General features: G+C 38.3%; 1 protein-coding gene across 1 annotated transcript in view; it reads left to right on the top strand.

Moving 5' to 3' along the window:
- The window catches only part of PLGRKT (plasminogen receptor with a C-terminal lysine), a 59,748-nt gene extending 38,584 nt beyond the window's left edge, over positions 1-21,164 (top strand). The window contains exons 4-6 of the mRNA XM_032307625.1: positions 16,380-16,510; positions 17,071-17,180; positions 20,900-21,164. Of these exons, the coding sequence (XP_032163516.1) occupies positions 16,380-16,510; positions 17,071-17,180; positions 20,900-21,021 (363 nt within the window). The 3' untranslated portion in view covers positions 21,022-21,164. The remainder of the gene's footprint in view (positions 1-16,379; positions 16,511-17,070; positions 17,181-20,899) is intronic.
- Positions 21,165-23,503: the final 2,339 nt, after the last annotated feature.

The following is a 23,503-nucleotide window of genomic DNA, read 5'->3' as shown; positions in this document are numbered from 1 at the left end:
GGAAAAAATGCTTTAACCAAATCAGAAGAGATCCCAAATCGTGAGGGAGGAGAAAGGGGATAAAAAGAGGTTCAAAAAGAAAGAAAGAAACAAAAAGAAAAAAAAAAGAAAAGAATTAAAAAAAGAAAAGAAATAAAAAAAAATATTAAAAAGAAAAAATATATATATTAGATAAACTAGTTAAAAAACATTAAAAAAGAAAAGGGTAAAAGTTAAAAAAAATTTTAGCAGAAGAAGAGGAAAAAAAATGAAAAAGAAAAAAATTAAATTAACTGCAAGACTAAAAAAATCACAAGGAGAAAGTCATGAGTTCCGGGCTTTGCTTTCTCCTCTTCTGGACTTCTGCTGCTCTCCATGGTATTGAAAACGCACTCCTTGGTTGGTGAACTTGGTCTTGGCTGGATTTCTTGTTGATCTTCTGGGGGAGGGGCCTGGTGTAGTGATTCTCAAATGTCTTTGTCCCAAGCCGAATTGCACCGCCCTTACCAGCGGCGGGGCTGAGTAATCCGCTCGGGTTTGCTTTCAGAAGCTTTTGTTCCCTGAGTGCTTTCCGTAGAGTTCCGGAGGACGGGAATACAAATGGCGGCCTCCTGGTCTCCGGTCAGAGGAGCCGAGAGCCCGGGGCCCCACTCCTCAGTGCGCCCTCAGAGAATAGCACCCAATTACTCCCCTCTCCCTGGCCTCCGGGCGTGCTCCGAGTTCACCGAGCCTGCGACCGGTTCAAGGTAACCCCCAAGCTGGGAGCTTACTGTCGGCTCTGTCTCTGTAGCCGGCTTTCCCGTTCTAATACCCGCAAGCTCTGCGACATTCAGACACCCCCGATCCTTCTGTGACCCTGTGGGACCTGAGGCCACGCTGACCCCGAGTGGGCTTCGCCCCGGTTTAGCCTCTGGAGCGATGTCCCTCAGCGGAACAGACTTTTAAAAGTCCCGATTTTGTGCTCCGTTGCTCCGCCGCTTGCTGGGAGCCGGCTCCTCCACCCGGGGTCTATTTTCCCGTCGCTTTGGATTCACTTCTCTGCCAGTCCTACCTTTTAGAAAGTGGTTGTTTTTCTGTTTCCAGAATTGCTGTTCTTCTTCTCTTCAATCTGCCAATGGATTTGCAGGTGTTTGCAATCTTTAGATAAGCTATCTAGCTGATCCCCTGCTAGCTGATGTAGTCTCAGCCTGCTACTTCTCCGCCATCTTGACTCCATGAATCGATGCATTTTAAATTTTAATCGACATTTCCAAATTCAACCATAGTGTTGAATTATTTCTATTGCTATTCTCACTCATAATGAAGTCCTCAAAACAACCTCACGAGGTAGTTACTATATTTTCCATATTTTACAGGTGAAGAAACTGAGGTACACAGAGGGATTAAGTGACTTGCCCAAGGGAAGAATGTGTCACGTACAAGCAGTCAGATTGCAGGGCCCATGCTCTTGACTCTCCATCGTGCCTCTCCCTTGTGCAATCATCACCACCACCTCTCACCAGAACATTTTCATCTTCCTCAACTAAAACTCTCTACCATCTAACTCCACTCTGCTCTTCTCCCAGCCCCCCAGGAACGACCATTCTACTTTCTATCGCTATGAATTTGACTATTATAGGTAGCTCATATAAGTGAAATCTTATATTTGCAGTTTTGTGCTTGGGTAATTTCATGTAGCATAATGTCTTCAAGTTTCATCTATGTTGTACTATGTGTTAGAATTTCCTTCCTTTTTAAAGCTGAATAATATTCCATAGTATATATGTGCCACATTTTGTGTAATCATTCAGTTTTCAACGGACATTTGGGTTGCTCCCACCTTTTGGCTATTGTAAATAATGCTGTTGTGAGTAGGGGTGTACAAATATCTACCCCAGTCCCTACTTTCATTGCTTTTGGGACTCTAACCAGAAATGGAATCACTGGGTCATATGGTAATGTCATGGTAAAATTTTTTTTTTTGAGAAATCCTTATATCATTTTCCATAGCAGCTGCACCATTTTATATTCCCAACAGCAATTCTAGTTTCTTCACATCCTTGCCTCTTGCCAACACTTGTTATTTTCTGTGTGTTTTTTAAAAATGACAGCCATCCTAATGTGTATGAAGTAGTGAATTTTTCATTTTTAATGTATAAAATCTGTTACTCTCTTCCTTCATGTTTCTTGCTTTCCTTAAAAAAAGTCTTTGCTTCTCTAAAGTTATACAAGCAATCTCCAAATTTTACTTATAATACAGTTATCATTTCATTTGGTACATTTAGAGCTTTGATTCACCTGGAATTCATTTTCTATTTGATCTGACACAGGGAGTGCTGTCTTCTTCCAGATTCATTATTAACGATGCCAGTATCTTTCATGAAAGCTCATGCCTTTCCCTTTCCACCACATTGTCTTTGCTGTGACTTTTTCCCCCCTACCCACTATGGGCTGATACTAAGCCACTATTATTTTAATACTTCCTATCTTAGCTTATCAGTACTATCAAATTAGGCTTCAGTTTTCAAAAAAAGAAGTCAGTGGGAGTAAACAGCCATAACAAAAAATGTACCTCTTTCTCATTAAGCAAAAACATTCAGGCGGATTATAGAAGAAAATTTTATGGCATAAAACTCTACACTTATGTTTATATTTCCCAATGTGACCACTCCCTATATGTGGCTATTCAGTATGGGTTTTCATTTAGCAGAGGAATGAGTGTCACTGGAGGTATTAAAAAGCAGCAGATCTAAGATTTATTGGCGATGACTGGATCAGGCTCACCTTTCCGTAGAACTCTGAGACCCATACACATCAGTAAAGTAAAGAATGCAAAAATAAGAATTTTTTTTCCCCTTTCAGGAATTGATGGTTATTTTCTTATAATAATGAGATGGCATTTTATTTTTAAGATCACATGTGAACATGAATATTGGAAGTATTATTTCCCAGAAATGGAAAACTAAGTAATGATTTCTTTCCATAGCCTACTTTTGTCTTTATGTTGAAATCAGTTTTAAATTAGAAAATTCTAATTTAAAGATCTGCTTAAAATTCATTAGAATTGGAGATGACCTGACCCATGAATTCTTCCTATTAGTAATTATTATATCACTAGATTAACTTTCTGATATTAATTGGATTCTGATTTTAGCCACTGTACAAACATATTTTCTTCTAAATAAAAGAATTTCCAGATGTAACAATCATATAAAGTAAGCTCCCCAAATTCATTGTAAAAATGATGATGGGCTGATATTCTAGCAATGTTTTAAACTCACCCGCTTGACCAAAAATTTGCTGTGGTGTAGATTGTACCTCTTTAGGGTAAGTAAGCATCTAATATCCAGCGGGGGCGATAGTATTAGTGATAAGAAAACTTGAAGAGAATATAGAACCATTATTAGAGGAAAAAAACAAGTCTCCCCACCTCTTGCAACTGCAAGGAAGATTTGGTGTGTTTTAGTATGAGAACAGAAAATGTATAGAGTATGAAGTTTTAAAATAATGATTTATAATTCAGATATAATGCTGAACAGTCTTTCCTTTCCTCTTTAATAAATGTAAAGATAGAATGTTTTATTATAAAATTATAACATCTTTGCATCTAAATAGAACTATTCCATACCAAGTGGTTCAGATATTTTTGAACAATTATTGAGTGGAACACAAAAGACTTTTTAAAGATGCAGGAATAAATATTAGTCAGGCAACTATATAGCCACACATCTTCCTTGTTTTTAATGATGATTGAAAATAAACACATGCTGTTACTTACCTATCACAACTGATGCTGAAAGGGTACTGTGTTCCATTTCTACTTTTTTAAACAACTGTATTGAGGTATAATTTACATAGTTTAAAATCCATCCATTGTAAGGTTGCAATTCAGTGATTTTAAGTACATTTTATAGTGTTCTGCAACCATCATCATAATCCAGTTTGAGAACATTTCCATCAGCTCCAAAAATAGCTTTGTGTTCATTTATAGCAAATCTTTGATCCCAACATCAGACCCAGAAAATTGCTAATCTACTTTCTGTCTCTATAGCTCTGCCTTTTCTGGACCTCTCACATAAATGGAGTCATAGAATACATTGTCTTCCGTGTTCAGCTTCTTTCAGTAAGAATAATATTTTTGAGGTTCATCCATTTTGCTTTGTATTTCCTCCTCCAAGGAAATTTCAGAATCAGCTTGTCAAAAAAAAGTTTTAAAAATTTCTGCCAACCAGGTGTGAAGGCCTTTGCTCAACTTAGCCTTTAATCACCTGTATTTGTTTCTTGCTCTGGATTCCTCCATCCTCAAGCATTTTGGAAGACTTATGTTAGATTTAGAACATTTCTGGATGTAATAAAACCACATGAAAGTACGAAAGTACTTTTTATTGGATAAAAACCTTCAGTTTCAGGATTCTCTTAAGTTATAAAAATGTAGGATTAGAAGCACAGCTCATTGAGAAGATAGAAGGGAAACTAATCAAAGGACATTCTACATAGTCATAGTTGTGTTCAGGGAGGTTTAGTTTTTTTTTTTTTTTTTTGGTTGAAAACACAAGTGTTTCCATCTCTTTATTGCTTTTGGAAAATAAGCAGTATTTTTTAATGTGTTCAGTATTTAATTTTATGAAGAACATATTCTGATGAATCAATAACTATAGGTAAAGCCACTAGATACCCAACACCATTGTAACTCTTTTTTTTTCTCTTTTTTTTTTCAAATTTTTTATTTTTTATAAACATATATTTTTATCCCCAGGGGTACAGGTCTGTGAATCGCCAGGTTTACACACTTCACAGCACTCACCAAAGCACATACCCTCCCCAATGTCCATAACCCCACCTCCCTTCTCCCAACCCCCCTCCCCCCAGCAACCCTCAGTTTGTTTTGTGAGATTAAGAGTCACTTATGGTTTGTCTCCCTTCCAATCCCATCTTGTTTCATTGATTCTTCTCCTACCCACTTAAGCCCCCATGTTGCATCACCACTTCCTCATATCAGGGAGATCATATGATAGTTGTCTTTCTCCGCTTGACTTATTTCGCTAAGCATGATACGCTCTAGTTCCATCCATGTTGTCGCAAATGGCAAGATTTCATTTCTTTTGATGGCTGCATAGTATTCCATTGTGTATATATACCACATCTTCTTTATCCATTCCTCTGTTGATGGACATCCAGGTTCTTTCCATAGTTTGGCTATTGTGGACATTGCTGCTATAAACATTCGGGTGCACGTGCCCCTTCGGATCACTACATTTGTATCTTTAGGGTAAATACCCAGTAGTGCAATTGCTGGGTCATAGGGCAGTTCTATTTTCAACATTTTGAGGAACCTCCATGCTGTTTTCCAGAATGGTTGCACCAGCTTGCATTCCCACCAACAGTGTAGGAGGGTTCAGGGAGGTTTAGTTTTATCTTTTTGTTTTACTTCTCTTTTGCTTTGTTTCAATTCCTGAAAATAAGTACTTCACAAATTTTCTGGCTATTATTATAAGAGGTATAAACAATATTACTCCCCGTTTTATTTTAACTGTAATGGCATCTCATTAGACTGAAGTTATCTATTTGACAACCTCTTATCTGGAACATGATGAGGAAGTAAGAAGAAATACTTAAAGACAAAAGAACCAAATAACTATAACAAAGCCATATTCTAAAATGCCTGCAACATACCCACAGGAGGCCCCTGACTTTCAGTCATAAGAATGTATTAGGAATACAAGTATTTTTATTTTATACACAGTTCTAACAAGCTTTGCTCCCTTACTGTCCTTAAGACAATTACAAGCAACAGATCATCGAAAAAGAAAGAGAGGAAGACAAAGAACAGAGAGGGAATCCCAGAGAGACTGGTACTTAGAAGAGGATTTCCTACCATGAATGAGAAATAACTACTTGATACAGGAGGAGACAAAAGACAAATGCAGAGGCCTAGAGCCATTTTTATTTATTTGACAGACAGAGATCACAAGTAGGCAGAGAGACAGGCAGAGATGAGCAGAGAGCTTGATGTGGGGCCCCTCTGAGCAGAGAGCCCGATGTGGGGCTCGATCCCAGAACCTTGGAATCATGACCTGAGCCAAGAGCAGAAGCCACTGAGCCACCCAGTCACCCCCTAATGACGATTCTGTGTCTTTACAAAAAGAAGTCGCCTAATGCAAACCTTCTTGGAAAAGGGTATATAACCACTAACTAACTAAATTTATAAATAAATAAGCCACCAAACAACTTTGGTTTGTTATATTCTATTATGAAGGCACAGCATATTATACTGTATACCAGAGTAAAAGCAGTATATAACTTTTATACAAATGTCTATTAAAATGGTTAGAAATCCTTTATGCAAATTTTTTTGCTTAAAGGAGTATATTTTTAGTCCTCTGGATAATGCTTTTAAATGTGAACACCTAATTCCCTAATATTGCTAAAAACGTAATATTTCTTTATTTTTGTTACTGTTGTGTTTTTTTTTTTTGGTTTTTTTTTTTTTTTGCCTGTTCTCATCGACTGATAAAAATTAAGATGCTAGGCTAATGTCTGGAAGATTCTAACTCCATTTGTAACGAGCTATTACAACATTTAAAGTTCTCTCTATATAGAAGTTATTGATTATTGCTGGGTAAGTTACATTTACAATAAAATAAACATCTTATGAATTAAATAGGTTATATAAAACATTTTTCTATTCCTAAATGAACAGCATAACTTATTATGTGAAAATAAATATTAGGGAAGATAGGCTTTATTGAGAACATTGGATTAACAGTCCAGAGAAGGAGCTCTAACCTTGCCAAACACTCATTCTACACATTTGTATGTGCCTTTAAATTTTGGAGCTATGGTTTGTTTATCTAAAAGGTAAAAGAAAACTCAGAACATACAGAACTATACATACTGGCAAGTTACTTCATCATTCTTACCAGTTTCCTCTTCTGGAAAAATGGGGATGTTACTAGCATCTGCCCAACAGACGGTTACAGGAAGTAAATGACTCAATAGTCATTAGCTTTTGGGAATAATATGTTCATTTCTGTGGAGATTTTGTCTCTTTCCCCTGAAACACATTTTTACTTTCCTATAGGCTTCAAGATGTATAGAAATGTATTTCTGACTGATACAATGTAGAGCTGCTACTGCTCTTCCCATACAAACCTCCTTTCCTCCAACCACCCTAAGCTTGTTAAAAAAATAAATAAATAAAAAAATAAAAGAAAGACAGAAAGAAAAAGAAAAGAAAAGGTGCTCTGTAGACATAATTTCTTTTTAGTCTCCTAAGAAAATAAACTCATGAGGTAGGTACTGTTACTGTGCCCATTTTACAGATGAGAAAACTGAAGCTTAGATACATCCTGATTTGCCTGAGGTCACAGGGCTGGGAAGAGAGGGCTGGAGTCCCATCTAGAAAACTGCAGGAGGCCAGGCTGACCAAAGCTGGGAAGGGCTGCAGCAGAAAATGAGGTTGTCCAAGGGCACACCTGGTCTGGAAGACCTGGAAAGCCGAGCAAGCATTTACGTGTGATGTCACAAAAAGAGAAGCCTTAGAAGTTTTTGAGCAGGGCAGCAACAGGAGCAGAATTGATATTTTTAAAATCAATCTCAAAATTTTATATCTATTTTCTAGGCAAATAATAGCAACTAACTTTTATCTAACCCTTATTAAAGCTGTGCTCTAGACCTCTACATGTATTTGCTCATTTAATCCTTACACAACTCTTTGAAAGGTAGGCACTGTCAAGGCGCCTTCGGCTCAGGTCGTGATCCCAGGGTCCTGGGATTGAGGCCCACATGGGGCTTTCTGCTCGGCGGGGAGCCTGCTTCCTCCTCTCTCTCTGCCTGCCTCTCTGCCTACTTGTGATCTCTGTCAAATAAATGGATAAAATCTTGAAGAAAAAATAAAAAAGGCAGGCACTGTCATTTGTCCATTACAGATGAGAAGACTGAAGCACAGAAAGGTGCAAGAACTCACCAAAATCTAGACAGCTTGCAAGTGATGGAACTCGCCTTCACATGCAGTATGCACCAGAGTGCACAGTAGTAACCTCTGGGCCACAGTGCTTTTGTTAATAGACTTATACCACAGGCTAGACATATAAGGCTATCGCAGGGCCACTGCAGTAGCCATGGTCTGAGGTAATAAGGACTTGGATGCCAGGGGAGGTGACAAGGGTGGAGAAAATGAGAGATTTCAAGAGAAAAGTTGGTGGACTTTCTGAATTAGATACTTGCGGGATTAAGAAGAGGGGTTAGCTGAAAATGAGACCAACATTTTTATTCCCCTGGAAGAATCCCAGAGCCTCTGAGGAATCCAAGGACCTGGCAGAGAGGCTGGTCAGGAGGAAAAGTATACCTCAAGTGCAGGGAAGGTTGAATTCAGCATAGTGCCAGGAATGCTAGGTTGGATGGCTGCAGCTGGCAGCATTGCTCAGTGAGTAGATGGGGCTCCAGAAAGAGAGGTGGGGGTCTTCAGCAAAGAGGAACTTCAGACTCAGGAAACAGAGAAACTCTCCCAGAAAGAGAGAGTGAAGAAAGTGAAAGAATACTCCAACAGGGACAGGAGATAAAGGGTAAAAGGAAGACAAAGGGGCTAACACACAGGAATGGCTGTGGTGCTCCAGTCCCTTGCAATATGCCACATTATTTAGGAAAACAATCTGTAAGTAGCTATATTGCTCCTAAAGACAGAGAAATTGGAGTCAAGATATTTAGGGTCTTAACACAATCACATAGCAAGTAAGTGACATAACTAGAATTTGAACCTAGTCCATGTAACCCTAAAGTCCGTCTCCTTCCATAAGCAAAAATGTGTGGAAAGGGAAACATGGTTGGGGCAGGTGAGGGCTGGTGGCTGGAGTCTAGGAAAAGATGGCAAGACATGAAGCCCAAGAGGCAAACCAGAATAGGATTTTTAAAAACTATGTCATTTCTAGGAATTAAAGAACCAGTGAAAGGTTTTCAGGAAAGTGATATAAGAATCATTTAAAGATAGGAATATAAATATAAACAAAGATAAAGAGAGAAATATTAAAAAATGGATGGATTAAGGAAGAAACCTGGAACAGAGAATACAGACTGTGATAATACTATATTTTTGTTGATGAATAATGATGGTCTGGGCTGGAGCAAAGACAGCAGAGAAGAAAGAGCCTGGACATTTTGGTAAGACCTCCCTGTCAGTGTCCCAGGGGAGACGCCCAGAAGGCAGTTGGAAATAGTATCTACCACTAAAAGAGTTCTAGGATGGAGATTTAGAATTCAGAAGTCATCAGCAAGGGGTGGTAGTTGGAGACTACAAGGTGATGATATCACCAGGAACTGGAAGACCAAGAGGAGAAGGCTAAGCAGGAAACTCTGGGGGAAAGTAAACAGAGGATTTGAAGGACCTTCTCTGGAAGTGTCTCCAATGCTCATTTGTTCCTAGGAGTTGCCTTTTTCCTTTGTATCCCATTTACAGAAGGGGAGCAGGTCTCAGCCTTTCAGAACTTTCTCAGCTTCTTATTCTGCCTTTGTCTAGAGCAGACACTATTTTCCTTATAAAGCCATGGGCTTGGGGGTGCCTGGGTGGCTCAGCTGGTTAAGCAGCTGCCTTTGGCTCAGGTCATGATCTCATGGTCCTGAGATGGAACTTTGTGTAGTCCTGTCTGGTCCCTGCTCAGTGGGAGGTCTACTTCTCCCGTTCCCTCTGCCCTCACCACCACTTGTGCTCAAGTGTGTGCGTGCATCTTCTCTAATAAATAAAATCTTACAAAAAAAAAAAAAAAAAAGTCAAGGGCTTGACTTATTCTCTCCAAGGGCACTTGGCCTGGAGCCCCAAACCCATGTCTGTGCCACAGGATAGGGGAAGCCACATCTCAAGAAGTGTTTAGACAGTCAAGTCTGCAGACCAGGGTCATTATTTGGTGGTGCCTCCCAGTTCTCTGGGTAATTCGATATGGCATTGAGAAGGAGGTCTTATAAGAACCTTGGGAGGCTCACATTCAGAAAGTGGTGGTCACTGAAATCACTAAGGGAAGGGAGACATGAAATCCAATGTGAGAACCTGGAGGCAGTGTGTTGTTAAGGTTCTTTCAAAGACATTTAAACAGAATAATTCAGACCAGTTTGTACCCCAGGTCAATGTCGAGCTCTTTGTGCAGTCTTTCTAAAATTCTGGCATTAATTAATATGGAAAACTAACAGCTTTTCAGATGGTAATCACATACCCAGTCCATTCACCGCCATTTTCTATACTGACTTGATTATTCCAAGTATACTTAGAGTAGACTGCAAATTTGGACTTTGGGACAGGCAGGTATGGTTCAGAATCCCAGATCTGCTGTTTAATAAGTGAGGCCACAGGGAAAATCACTCAGACTTTGATTATCAGTTTCCTCAACTGTAAACTGAGATAATACCTTCCTCGGCAGTTAATGCTGACCAGATCATTTAACTTCTGTTCCATTCTGACTCCTTTGGAGAGTGCCTGCCAATGCAACAGAGGCAAAAAAAGCCAAAGATTTGAATTTGAATTTGAATTTCTCAGACTCCTTTGCAGCTGAGCTTCACATCTGACCTGAAGCTGCCAAGTAGGCATGCCCAAAGGACACTGCGGAGGTGGATGTGGGTGGTGTAAATTTCTGAGAAGACACTGGATCTTCTTGTTACCCCTGTAGCAGAAGTGACTAGTATTCTGGGAATGTGGAGGTGGAGTTTCAGCATTTGGTCCATAGTATCTACGACAGGAGATAGCAGCTGTGGGTTTACCCCAGGTGAGCCCCACGTTCCGGCAGAGCATTTCTCCTGTTGTTCCTAATAGTACAGGAGGCAAATTGACTTTCATGGCTCCCCCAGAAATTCTTAAGCTGCTACATACCCTGCAATAATTGTCATTTTGTTTAAACTACTAGTTGGAATGGATTCTGTTTTCTTCAACTCATAGACAGACCTCACAGGGTTTGATGGGAAAGTTGATGTAACTAACTACTACAGCACCAAACACCTTGCTAGCGGGCCACATTGTTATTAGTAGTGTATCAGCTGCCACAGTGAAGTAGAAATAAGCATACTACAATTTCTTTTTCTTTTAAAAGATTTTATTTATTTGTTTGAGAGAGAGAGAGTGAGAAAGAGAGAGAGAGAATACAAGAAGGAGGGGGGTCAGATGGAGAAGGAGACTCCCTGCTGAGTGGGAAGCCCCATGCGGGACTTGACCCCAGATCATGACCTGAGAGGAAGGTAGTCATTTAACCGACTGAGGCATCCTGCATCCTGCAGTTTCTTAAGGATTTTCTGATTTGATCTTTTGAAGCATGTTTTGGTTCTAAGATTCTTAGTTCTAAGTATTATAAAATAGAGGTTTTAGTTTTGTGCACAGTTAGGACTGACATAGTGGAACATTAATTATCAAACTAAGAAATATGTACTTTTTAAAATGAGGAAAACCAGGATAAAAGAAAATACCCTCACTGTTGTTGTTATTTAAGTTGTGGAATTGTCTTCAATTTCAGTTATTAGTGCTTATAGCAGATGCAGTTAGGAATGGTCTTTAAAGAATTTTAGATAATGGTTGAGAAGGTCAATAGTCTTTTGTTCTTTCCCAGCCTCTGCTCATCTTGTTAGCATTTTCCGATACTGAAAGTCAATACAGGGACACCTGGGTGGCTCAGTGGGTTAAAGCCTCTGCCCTTGGCTTAGGTCATTATCCCAGGGTTCTGGGATCGAGCCGCTCTCTGCTCAGCAGGGAGCCTGCTTCCCTTTCTCTCTCTCTGCCTGCCTCTCTGCCTATTTGTGATCTCTGTCTGTCAAATAAATAAATAAAATCTTAAAAAAAAAGTCAATACATTTGGAATCCATGACTTAACACAGAGGGTTTTTGCCAAACTGGCATTTTTATTTTTTACTTAGGGTGACCTTACTGTTTACAAACATCTGGGAGTAAAAATGGATTTAATTATGTTTACTCTTTATAGGAAGATGTGTAACAAGATGCTTTAAGTAAAGCTTTTAAGCTTCTAAATGCTACTGTAATTTTGTTTATGTTCAGTTATTTTCATAAGTCATTCATAAAAAATTATTGCTCTTTTTTTTTTAAAGCTCAAACTTATTACTCATTTCCCCTTCTGGATTCTCTCCAAACTACTCACTGGATATTGAGCATTTAAAATATCTGTAGAGCAAATTAAGGATAAATCTACTTGTCACAGCTTTCATTATAGTTGCTTTATTTTAACAATCTTAGTTTATTTTATGCTTACCTGAGATTATGATTTTGCATTTAGTTTAGAGGGTATCAATAATGTTTCTGCTAATTTAACAAAGGCAAATAAGAAATATTTTCATTTCTGATAAAAATAAATCTCTTTTGTGGCAGGACACATAGAATACTTTTTGACATTGCCCAATTAAGCAAATAAAAACACAACTTTTCTGTTACTTGGAAATGCAGAAGTTAAAAGAGAAAGGGCTCGCCTCTTACTCTGTTGGTGGTAAGGCAAACTGGTGTAGCTACTCTTGAAAAAAGTATGGAGATTCTTCAAATGGGTTAAAAAAACCAACAATTGTACTACTGGGTATTTATCCAAAGGATACAGACACAGTGAAAAGAAGGGGCACATGCACCCTCATGTTTATATTAGCAATGTCCACAATAACACAAATATGGAAGGAGCTCAAATGTCTATCAACAAATGAATGGATAATGAAGATGTCATATATACATACTATGGAATATTACTTAGCCATCAAAAAGAATGAAATTTTGCCATTTACAACCACATGGATAGAACTAGAGGGTGTTATGCTAAGTGAAATAAGTCACTCAGAGAAAGACATATACCATATGATTTCACTCATACGTGGAATTTAGGAAACAAAGCAGATGAACGTAAGGGAAAGGAAGGAAAAATAAAACAAGATGAACTCAGAGGAGGCAGACCATAAGAGACTCTTAACTAAGAGACAAACTGAGGGTTGCTGGAGGGGAGGTGGGTAGAGGGATGGGGTAACTGGGTGATGGGCATTAAGAAGGGCACTTGATGTAATGGGAACTGGGTGTTGTATGCAACTGAGACAAATCACTAAATTCTACCCCTGAAACTAATAATACGCTATATTTTAATTGATTTTCAATAAAGAAATAAATAAATGAACAAAGGAGGAAAAAAATTAATATAGACTTAGTTATTATTACTGGGCATATGACTACAGAATTATAATTAAACATTCTTATAAACAAGTCTTTAAAAATTACTTTAAAAATAATTAATTAATTAAAATAAAATAGATAAAGAATTTTATATTTATAATTTGGTTAAAGACTGCTAAAAAAACTTACTGTACATGTTCTCTTTTGCTCTCATTTCTCATTAGTGTCAATATTGGGAGAAGGGTAAAAATGAATGTACACTTAATTATGTTATGCCTATTATTGATAAACTAATAACTGTATCAATATAATTATCCCTTTAAGGCTACTAAAAAAGTTTGGTAATAAATTAACTAATTTGGTTTTTATAATATTTTATTTATTTATTAGAGAGAGAGACCACAAGCAGGAGGATAGGCAGAGGGAGAGGGGGAAGCAGACTCCCTGCTGAGCAGAGAGCAGGATGCAACTTGGGGCTCCATCCCAGGACTCTGGAATCATAACCTGAGCTGAAGGCAGACACTTAACTGACTGAGCCACCCAGGCACACCCTGTTAATTAATTTGAATTTTAAATGTATTTAGATCTAGACCTATGATTTTTAAGCATAACTTTATGAAGTATGTGGTAGTTAATAAAGCTTTAATTGATAATTAAAATTATACCTCAGCGGTACCTTTCGTCAGGAAATTTTTGCCAATGGAAAGGGTATGCGTAGATTTTTTTTTAAACTCTAGTCTCAGAGTCTGTTACAGATACATAATCTTGCTGATTTTCACAATTTCTCTATGATACATGGAGATACATGGCTCAATTCTTATCAGTAAAAGAGACCCAGAATATAACATTTGTTCATAACCATTTTTTAAACTAAATTTTAGAACAGTTTTAGATTTATAGAAAAAGAGGTCAAAGTTCTTGAATACTCTACCTTTTGTATACTCTACAGATAATATCTTACCTTACTATGGCACAGTTGTCACAACTAAGAAATTAACATTGATATACAACTTTTAAATAAACTTCATATTCAAATTTCATGAGTTTTTTCCTTGATGTCCTTTTTCTGTCCCAAAATCCCATCCTGGATGCCCCATTAAGGTTAACAATGAGGTTCACTCTGTGCTGTAAAGTTTAAAGGGCTCTGAGAAATGCAAGGTATCCACCATGACAGTACTATACAGATGAGTTCCACCGCCTTAAAAAGCCTTCTGTCCCCAATCTTTTGAGAGTTCCAAGAGGTTCAGTTTTCAAACTGATATTTCAGTGTGATTTTTGGTGGGAAAAACCTAGGTTTTGAGTTTTCAGGCAGTGGTTCTCAATCTTAGCTGTACATTGGAATTACCTGGCAATCTTTAAAAAATACTAATGACTGGTCCTAATTCCAGATCCCAGTTTCATTGGCCCCTTCTGGTTTCATTGGTCTGACATGTGGGCCTGGGCACTGAGATTTTTAAAAGCTCCCTAGATGCTCACAAATGTGCAGGTAAGATTCAGAACCACTGATCCTGCATTCATCTGTGTCATGACTAGATTCAGCTATCATTTGATAACAGCACAAATGATTAATTCATGCATTCTACATCACTTTGGAGGGATACTATGAACTATCATCTAAGTTTTTTAAATAAGTAATATAGCAAGGATAAATCTCACATTCTAAATAATCATGTATGCAAAAACACTATTTACTCACTAACTGAACCCAAAATAAACTTCAATTTCTACTACTGAGGGCAAATTTAATTTTGACAAGTTAAAGTGACTCAATTACTTCATCTTAACACACTTCTTTGTGAATTCAGCTTGGCTCCCTCCCCTTCTCTGTCCATTTTTTCCTGGACCAATCTAGTTTTGAGTCCAAGTGATCTCAAGTGGCATGGTCATAGGGAAGGCACATCTGGTTGGAGGAGGCTTCTGTAGTTATTTTCTGTTTGATCAACCTGTGTAGTGCCAGGTGGTCTGTTGTGGGCGTTCCACCATGTTTCAGGTTGGTTTGGCCATCTCTCTGCCCTCCAGGGTGCTGCTAATCCTCTGACATCCAGCCACTTTTCCTTCCCAGCGCTTGGTTTATGGCCTCTACTGAAGTGTCTTTTATGGGGTCCCCAGGCTCTAGGTTTCGGTGACTACCTGCTAAGCCACCTGCTTTCAATTCTCAGCCACCTTCTGTTCCCCTCTTCAGGCTGATATGGGAACCTTGCAGATATTCTCCACACCCCTTGGCGGCTGAGGGAGCCGGAGTGGCCTCTCTCAGGTCTGATCTAAGCTTAGATCTGCACTGAAACCATTTCAGTTCTACTTTAGTTGCCCCTTCCCCAAATTCTTGATAGAAGATAGGTCCACAAGTGCTTTCTTTCCAGGGATCCCCAAATCCCAAATTCATCACAACTCTCCAAAATTTCAACTCCTAAGAGAAGCCAAGGAACCAAGCCCCATCTTTCTAAAGTCTCCTTTTTCCTCTTCCAGTTTCTTCTCACAGTAGAAAGATGGGAAAAAGAGAAAACTGAGTCATGTTACTACTCATTCCTCCCCACCCTATGATTTACATCACGAATTCTATGCTTGCTCTCCTCTAGGTTCTGCTAATGATACACAGTGCCAAGATTTTAGACTTTAAAAAACAATTTTCTTTCTCAAGAGTCTTTCTCAAAATAATAGACTATTGCTTCTCTTGTGTGTTATCTAAAAATCTATCCAGAAATCCAGTCTCCTGTGTTCTGGGCTATACCTGCTTTCTGCTCCAATGCAGGGAAAGACACTCACTAAAGTAACAAAAGACTTGAGGCATCAAGAGAATAGTGGCAAAGAAAAATCTCCACTGATGTCTCAGAATAATACCCTCTCCCCTCATATCATAATATGATAAGGACCTGCTACTCCAAATGAATGTCAATTTGCAGTTGGATAAAATGATTTCAGTACAAGTTGTAATTAAGATCAGAAAGATGTACCTTCATTTAAAGGCACATAGATCTTTTCTCACATGTGACAGAATAGGCTGAACATATATTTTAGAGTTGAATAAAAGCTCCAGGCCACATGCATTCGAGACCTTGGGACACAGAAGAAGAATATCACATCCATTCTACATACATTCCAAGATTTCACTGCCAAGATGATGGAGATAGCTATCCAGAGGAACTTTAGTTAAAGTCTACTGAGATTTAAAAAAAAAAAAAAAAAAAAAAAAGACAAAGCAAAGCAATTGAAGAAGGAAAATCCCCTGGAAAAGCAGATTATTAACTCTGTGCTCAGAATGAAAAGATGAGTAACCAGACTTTGTCATTTGTTTCATCCTCAGCTGGAAAGGCAGCTAATGATGCAGAATGAAATGAGAGAAAGACAAATGGCCTTGCAGATTGCTTGGTCTCGGGAATTCCTTAAATATTTTGGAACATTTTTTGGCATTGCAGCCATCTCTTTAACAGCTGGGTATGTTTGCTATTTACTTTAAATTTTTCTTAATTTGCTTCTTTTTTGTTTTTGACATTAGCTTATTACTATCAAGTTGGCCAAGATAGGACTTTGGTCCCAATGGTATATATGTAAACACAATAACCCCTTATGGGTTAGTACTTGGAAGTGACAGTAGAACCAGGGTAGAAATAGTTCATTCTACCTCTAGTTTCTCAGATTTCTCCCATCTTTGTCTCCATTATATAAGTTGACACCAAGACAGAAGAAGGCCTCTGCAAATTGATCTCCATAATCCCTAAAGGACAGATATCAATACTTAACCATTTTTTAAATGAGTAATCTGAGTATCAACATCAAATAAAAGTGGGAAAAGTCATAGATTCTGCCCTTGAGAACTGCAGTATCTGGTGAGGCCTTATGAGTAAGAAAATCCTATTTCCATAGATGATTCAAATGAACTAAGTAACTTCTAAAATGGTGGACATTATTCCAAAAAGAAGGTAATTTTTTTTCATTGTGTTTACAGATATGTATTTATAGGTCATTGATATTTTTTCTTTTTGTTTTTGAACCAGAGCAATAAGAAGGAAGAAGCCAGCCTTCCTCTTCCCTATTATTCCATTAAGCTTTGTGTTCACCTACCAGTATGACTTAGGATATGGAACCCTTCTACAAAGAATGAAAGGTCAGTCTTTGATAAACTAGAGTATATTCCTGATTTTTTTCTGGTTCAAGGATCGTCTTCTTATGACCCCTTGATTTATGATCCTGACAAGACCCCACTCCCAGAGCTACCAGTGACCAACATTTCTGTTCCCTCTCATACAATATGCTGGAGTCAGCTCATACCAGCTCACAAGAACTGACTTATCAAATTTTCAGAAATTTGTAAGCTGGTTATTAAATATAGTCATTGTTAAACATTATATTAGATAAAGTTATAATTAAATAAATTACAAAAAAATATTAAATTATGTTTTTAACAATGGCAATAAATACTCAGAACTTAATCAGTTTTTCATTATTTTACTATTATTATCTGCACTCTGATTATGTATACCTGTCTTAGTATATCTATTGTATCTGTATGGTAGAAATAAAGATACAATATACACACACAGTAAGAGAACACATATAACTCCAACTTCAGTGGCATCCCATTGGTAGCCTGAAGTTGGTCATGGTGGGTGTATTTACACCATGGAATCTGCAAACACCAAATCAAGGTCTGACATTATTTTGTTGACTGTCTCTGCCAGGGTTCGGCAAACTGTGGCCTGCAGGGTGGTCACATGTTTTTGAAAGTAAAGTTTTATTAAAACACAGACATGCCCATTCATTTGTGAATTCTCTATGGATGTGTTTCCATTACCATGACAGAGCTGAGTGACTGCAACAGAGATATAAGGCCCCACAGACCTAAAATATTTACTATCTGGCCCATTTTAAGAAAGCTTGCCAACCAATAGTCTAGATTTAAGGAAGTGATGAAGCAAATGTTAATAATGCAGATTATGCTTAAATGTTTGTTGTGTCAGTAGCCATTACATTGTGAATAGTATAAACAACTGAGGAAATATTCTCCTGACATTTAAAAACTATTATCTGATTCATCCAAGTTGTTTACATCATTCCCAAAGAAAAAAGTTCCAACATTTGTCATTGTTTCCATTTCTCTCCTATTTGTTAGGGTAAATGAAAATAACAACCATCATTCGTGTTGGAATTATACTCTCTCATCATTTGCAACTATAGATTAGTTATGAATATAAGAGTCCAACAAAAGTCAATAAAAACATTCTATGAGAATCCATCCATTTGCTATGTGAAATTTATAATAAAATATATTGAACATTTTATTATTTTTTATAAATTATGTGCTACATTTGTTTTATAAAGTAAAATTTATAATAAACTTATGTTCACAATAAACTTATATACATTTTTTTCCTGCATTTGATCTTAGCCAAAGGCCGAGAAGCAATTACATATTTTCCCCAGGAGAGCTGGTTGTTAAATGATCACTGCACCATGCTGCTCTCCCAGAACTCCCCCTTTTATTGCCCTAGAAAATAGCACCTCTGCCCCAGAAGCCAGCCCTGTACCAGAAGGACGCTCTCGTGAGGGCCCCTGTGTCTCTTCTTCTTGAGCCTTCAACCCAAAGCATATTGGAAACTGTGCTTTCCCAAGCCTTCATTTTTGGCATCCTTTCCTCTCCTGGACTATCTGTGTACACCACTGTCGCTAAAGCTCTGTGGGGACTGATGTGGTACAGGAAAGGAGGAAGTGCAGACTCCTCTGCAGGTATTGCAGTAGGGAGTAGAACATCTTTTTCCCAGGCCTAGGGAGATACAAGGATTATATGTTCTTAAAAATTCCCACTGAAGTTGGAAATACATTTTCCACACAGAAACTCTGCTAAAAGGTCTGTTGGGGTCAAGCACTACTGTTATCACCGTTCACCTATACTGTGGACTAAACATTTTTGCTGGTGGCCTAGCAAGTGATTTATTGCATTATCACTATGGTAAAATGTATTCTGAGTTCTAAAACACTTATCTACAGATTAAATTTTGGAGTACAGTCCCATTTTAAGCTGGAAACTTACTATACAACTGATTTACCAATGTTAAAACCCATTTCAATAACCTGTTCAGTTTCATATTACTCATCTGCTTAAGAATTCATTAGTCTGATTTCAACTCTGCTCATTGCTTATATGGACATTAGAATTCTAGTGTCCTCATAAAAATTAATATGCAGTATTAAATATCAAGTCTATTACACAGCATTCACTTAAACATACTACTAATAGAGAACAAGTTTATTTTCTAGTAATATCATGACTGTATATTTGGGAAGTAATTTTATTACAGGTGCACCAGAGTCCACAGAACATACAATTTTAAACTTTAAAGACAGGTAGGAATTTCCTATTTTAAAAAAATACAACTTTACAGTCTACCAGGAAACTTGGAGTATTTAAAGTTTAGGTTATAACATTTAGCCCTGTTAACTAGTGACAAACCAACCCAAGATATACAGTCCTTGTTTGATGGACTTTATTGTCAGCCTTTCTGCAAACACATGAAAATTTGTCATATGTGAGGCACCATCACATGGGAACATTTATTTAGTCTGTCATTAAATTCCTGTCTAATTACATTTTTTAAAGGATCTTACTTATTTATTTGAGAAAGAGAGTGAGCAAGAGACAGCATGAACGGGCAGAGGGAGAAGAAGAAGCAGGCTCCACTAAGGAGCAAGCCCAGTGTGGGGCTGGATCCCAGGACCCCCTGGGATCATGACCTGAGCCAAAGGCGGATGCTTAACCAACTGAGACACCCAGGTGCCCTGTGTCTAATTACATATAATTTATAATTATTTTTGCTTTCTATTCAAAACTGAGGCAAAAAAAAAAAAGATGATTGCAGATGGTTGAAATGTTATAATTTGAAAATTGCAGCCAGCGTATTCAGTCTGGAGTATAAATTAATGGTGTGCTTAAAGAGAAGTACTTAAAAAGAAACATTTGCCTTCATTCCCAAGGAAAGTTTATAGAATGTCAACAATGTATACAATGTTTTTTAAAATTTTGCTAATTAGTATTCAACTGGGCCTAAGAAATTACTAGCTGTCACTTTAAAGAGGAATTGTTTATAAAAATTCTTACGCTGTGTGTATATAGGTATAAGGACTAAAGAACATTTAATATTATTTTGGGTATTTACAATTGGTTTCAGGTAAAAGATTAGTATTCCTGAAAAATAATAAAAAGCTTTATTAAGCTTTATTTTCTCTCATGTCACTACATATTAAGGGGCAGTATAGCAAACACTGTATTTTTCTTCTCCATCCTACACCCCTCCAAACACAACTAATGCTTATCATCCTGACATTCCTTCAAGGAAAAAGATATTACTTGCTATTCTTTTCTATATTTTAAAATGCTGTCTTCTGTCAAGTAAAACCTATGGCATCTGATCTCTCAAAGACTTATTTATTTATTTATTTACTTAAAAGAGAGGAAAAAGAACATAAGCAGGGAGGAGGGGCAGAGGGAGAGGGAGAAGCAGACCCCCTGCTTAACAGGGAGCCCTTTGTGGGGCTTGATCCCAGGATGACCTGAGCAAAAGGCAGAGGCTTAACCGACTGAGCCATCCAGGTGCCTCTGACTGATCTCTCGCTCTGTCTTCAGAATTCCTTTTTCCTCCCAAAGGAAAAATGACCTTCCTCTGGGAGGTGGCTTCCTCTGAGGCCAACAGGTGAAATATTTAAGTGTGAGATTTAGAGGCATGCCTCCACATAGTGTTCCCACTTGCCACTGGAATATGGCATTTTGGCTTTTTCACGAAATACTAAAGATCTTTTTGTCACCTTACATATTTCTGTACTTTATTTAAGGTGAAGCTGAGAACATACTGGAAACAGAAAAGAGTAAGTTGCAGCTGCCAAGAGGCACGATCACTTTCGAAAACCTTGAAAAAGCCAGAAAGGAACAGAGTAAATTCTCCACAGAAAAATGAAATCATGTTTACCCATCAAATCTCAAAACACATAATTGTTGACTTGAATCATGGTTTTTACAACTTTTTAGATGCTTGAGATTTTGATATGATTATTTTATTTTAAAATATAAAAATGCAAGATGGGTTTTGTTAAACTATTTAAAAAAAATTTATAGCATCAACACAAAATCATGGAGGTACTCTAAATAACTTTCATATTTCCTATGTATGTGTGTATTACAAATATCTAACTGTATAATTAATAAATTATATGGTTTTGAATTTCTGGAAGCAAATGTCCTGCTGCTCTCATTTCTCTCTCACACACATTTTTCCCGTCACATGTATCTCCCACAGATACTTATTTTATTTGGATATTTCAATTGAGTCCTCCCTCCACATGATATAAAATAACTAATATTAATGACTAACATGTATTTGTACTTATTAAGGCCACTTTATGAGTGTCTTGCATATATTATTGTAATCATTCTAACAGTCCCATGAGGCAGGCATCATTTCATGGATGTGAAAACTAAGGCACACAGAGCTTAAATTACTTGCCCAAGGTCATATAGGGACAGAACTGAAACATGAACCTAAATGGTTTGGCTCCAATGAATATGATCTAAAAGGCCTTGAAAAGGTTAGGTGTTTATCACATTCTGGACATACAAAGACAGCTGTGAAAAACAAAAGGTAAAACATTGAAATGACTCAGGACAGAGCTGCTGAAGAGGTGGGAATGGGGCGAGGTTGTTTAGGATGCCTACCTTTTTATTTTCACTCACCAGAAAACCTTTGCTCATAACTGTACTTATACCCCTTCTTCCAGTTGCAAACCCTACATATAACACAATAATTCCAAAGATATTTCCTGATACCTACCCTGTGTCAAGCACCATTATAGACACTAGGCTAAATGAGTGAATGAGACGAAGACAAGGTTACTGCATCCCAGGCATATGTTCTAGTAATGGGGTGGGAGAACTGAAGATGGGAACAAATAAACATGGAGATAAACAAGACCATTTTTGATGGTTATGAACGCTTCAGTAGAAATGAAATAGGATGAGTGTAAGGGCCTATTCAGCTAGAGCGGCCCCACCCTGGTTGAACTGCCATTTTGCTGTAAAACTTAGATTGGCACCCCCCCACCCCCCAGGGGAACTTACTTAAAAGCAAGTCTGGGAAACCGGTCCCAGGTAACAAAGTCCAAATACAAGGGTGGGTCAGACCAGGTGGAGGTATTCAATCAAGGGGGCGCATACTGTCTCCTAGCTACCAAGGAGTATGGGCCCCGCCCTTTGGGCCCCTTTTGGGCGCCAATTCTGAAGGAGGTGATAGGCTGGTTCAAATGTCTACTAGGGTAAATTGTAATTCAATTGGTCGCCTACCATCACTGTGGAGTTTCCTGTGTGTGTTACAATCTCATTGGCCACCTGTGCGTGGCCACGCCCAACCACATGGCCTTTGCTCTATAAAAGTTAGTCTGGAAAGCAGGGAGGGGTCCTCCTCTCTGTAGGGGCGGCCCCAACGGTCTGTTTGACGGTCGGTCTGATTCTTGATGCTTGGTGCGAAATAAAGCTTTGCTTGACTTTCGCTTTATATCAGTCTCGCTCCTTTAATCACGGACCCATTATTAGGGTACCCAATTTTGGGGGGACCCAACAAGAGAATGCTTGGGAGGATGGGGGGGGCATAGATCTGGGACGATAGGGACTGCCTTTCTGAAGAGGTAACATTTAAGCTGAGAGCTGAAGGATGAATTAGCCAGTCCTGTGAAGAACAGGTTTGGGGACAGGGAAGGGACCTCTCCACAACAGGAAGAGCCACAGCCTCAGACTTGGCATAGCAAAACAATAGAAAGGCCAAGAGGAACAATAAGAGACAAAACCTGAAGGGCAAAACAGGCATGAATATAATAGCAATTACCCTCCATCAGCTGACGACATATCAACAGATGGTTTTGATACCATCATACTCATTGAGGTCTTAAAGGATGCACTGAAGTACTCCAAGGAGATAAGGAGGCAGGCTGTGCAAAAGCAGCTTGATTAAAGTGATTAAAAGCAATACAGGCTGTCAAGTCCAGGGATTTGCTGCTGGTTTGATTTGCCTGGGGCAAAGAATTCCTTGGATAAGGGAGTTAAGAAATGAGCCCAGAGGCAAAGTTTATCTCCTGACTAGCTCTGGGTTTAAGGAATTTGCACTCTATCCTGAGGTGGGGGAAGGGTGTGTGTGAAAGACTCTGCAGTGGGGTTTTTCCCGGAATTAGTCTATTACAGGAGGAAGGAAGATCCCAGAGCCTGAAAGAATAACAAAACTAGGCAAGTCTTTTGAGGTTCTGGAGGGAGAAGAAGGTGATTTCCCTTCATTGAATCATTAGCATGGATTTTCTGGAGGATATGAGAAAGAAGTGATTGGGCGTCACACTGGTGGTCTAAGGGATGCTTAAGATCCAGCACTGGTTTGTAGACCATGCCAGAAGATGGAATTG

The sequence above is a fragment of the Mustela erminea genome, chromosome 12, assembly GCF_009829155.1.
Source record: "Mustela erminea isolate mMusErm1 chromosome 12, mMusErm1.Pri, whole genome shotgun sequence".
Classification (NCBI taxonomy): Eukaryota; Metazoa; Chordata; class Mammalia; order Carnivora; family Mustelidae; genus Mustela; species Mustela erminea.
Note: the sequence above shows the minus strand (reverse complement) of the source record. Positions and strands in the feature narration are given on the sequence as shown.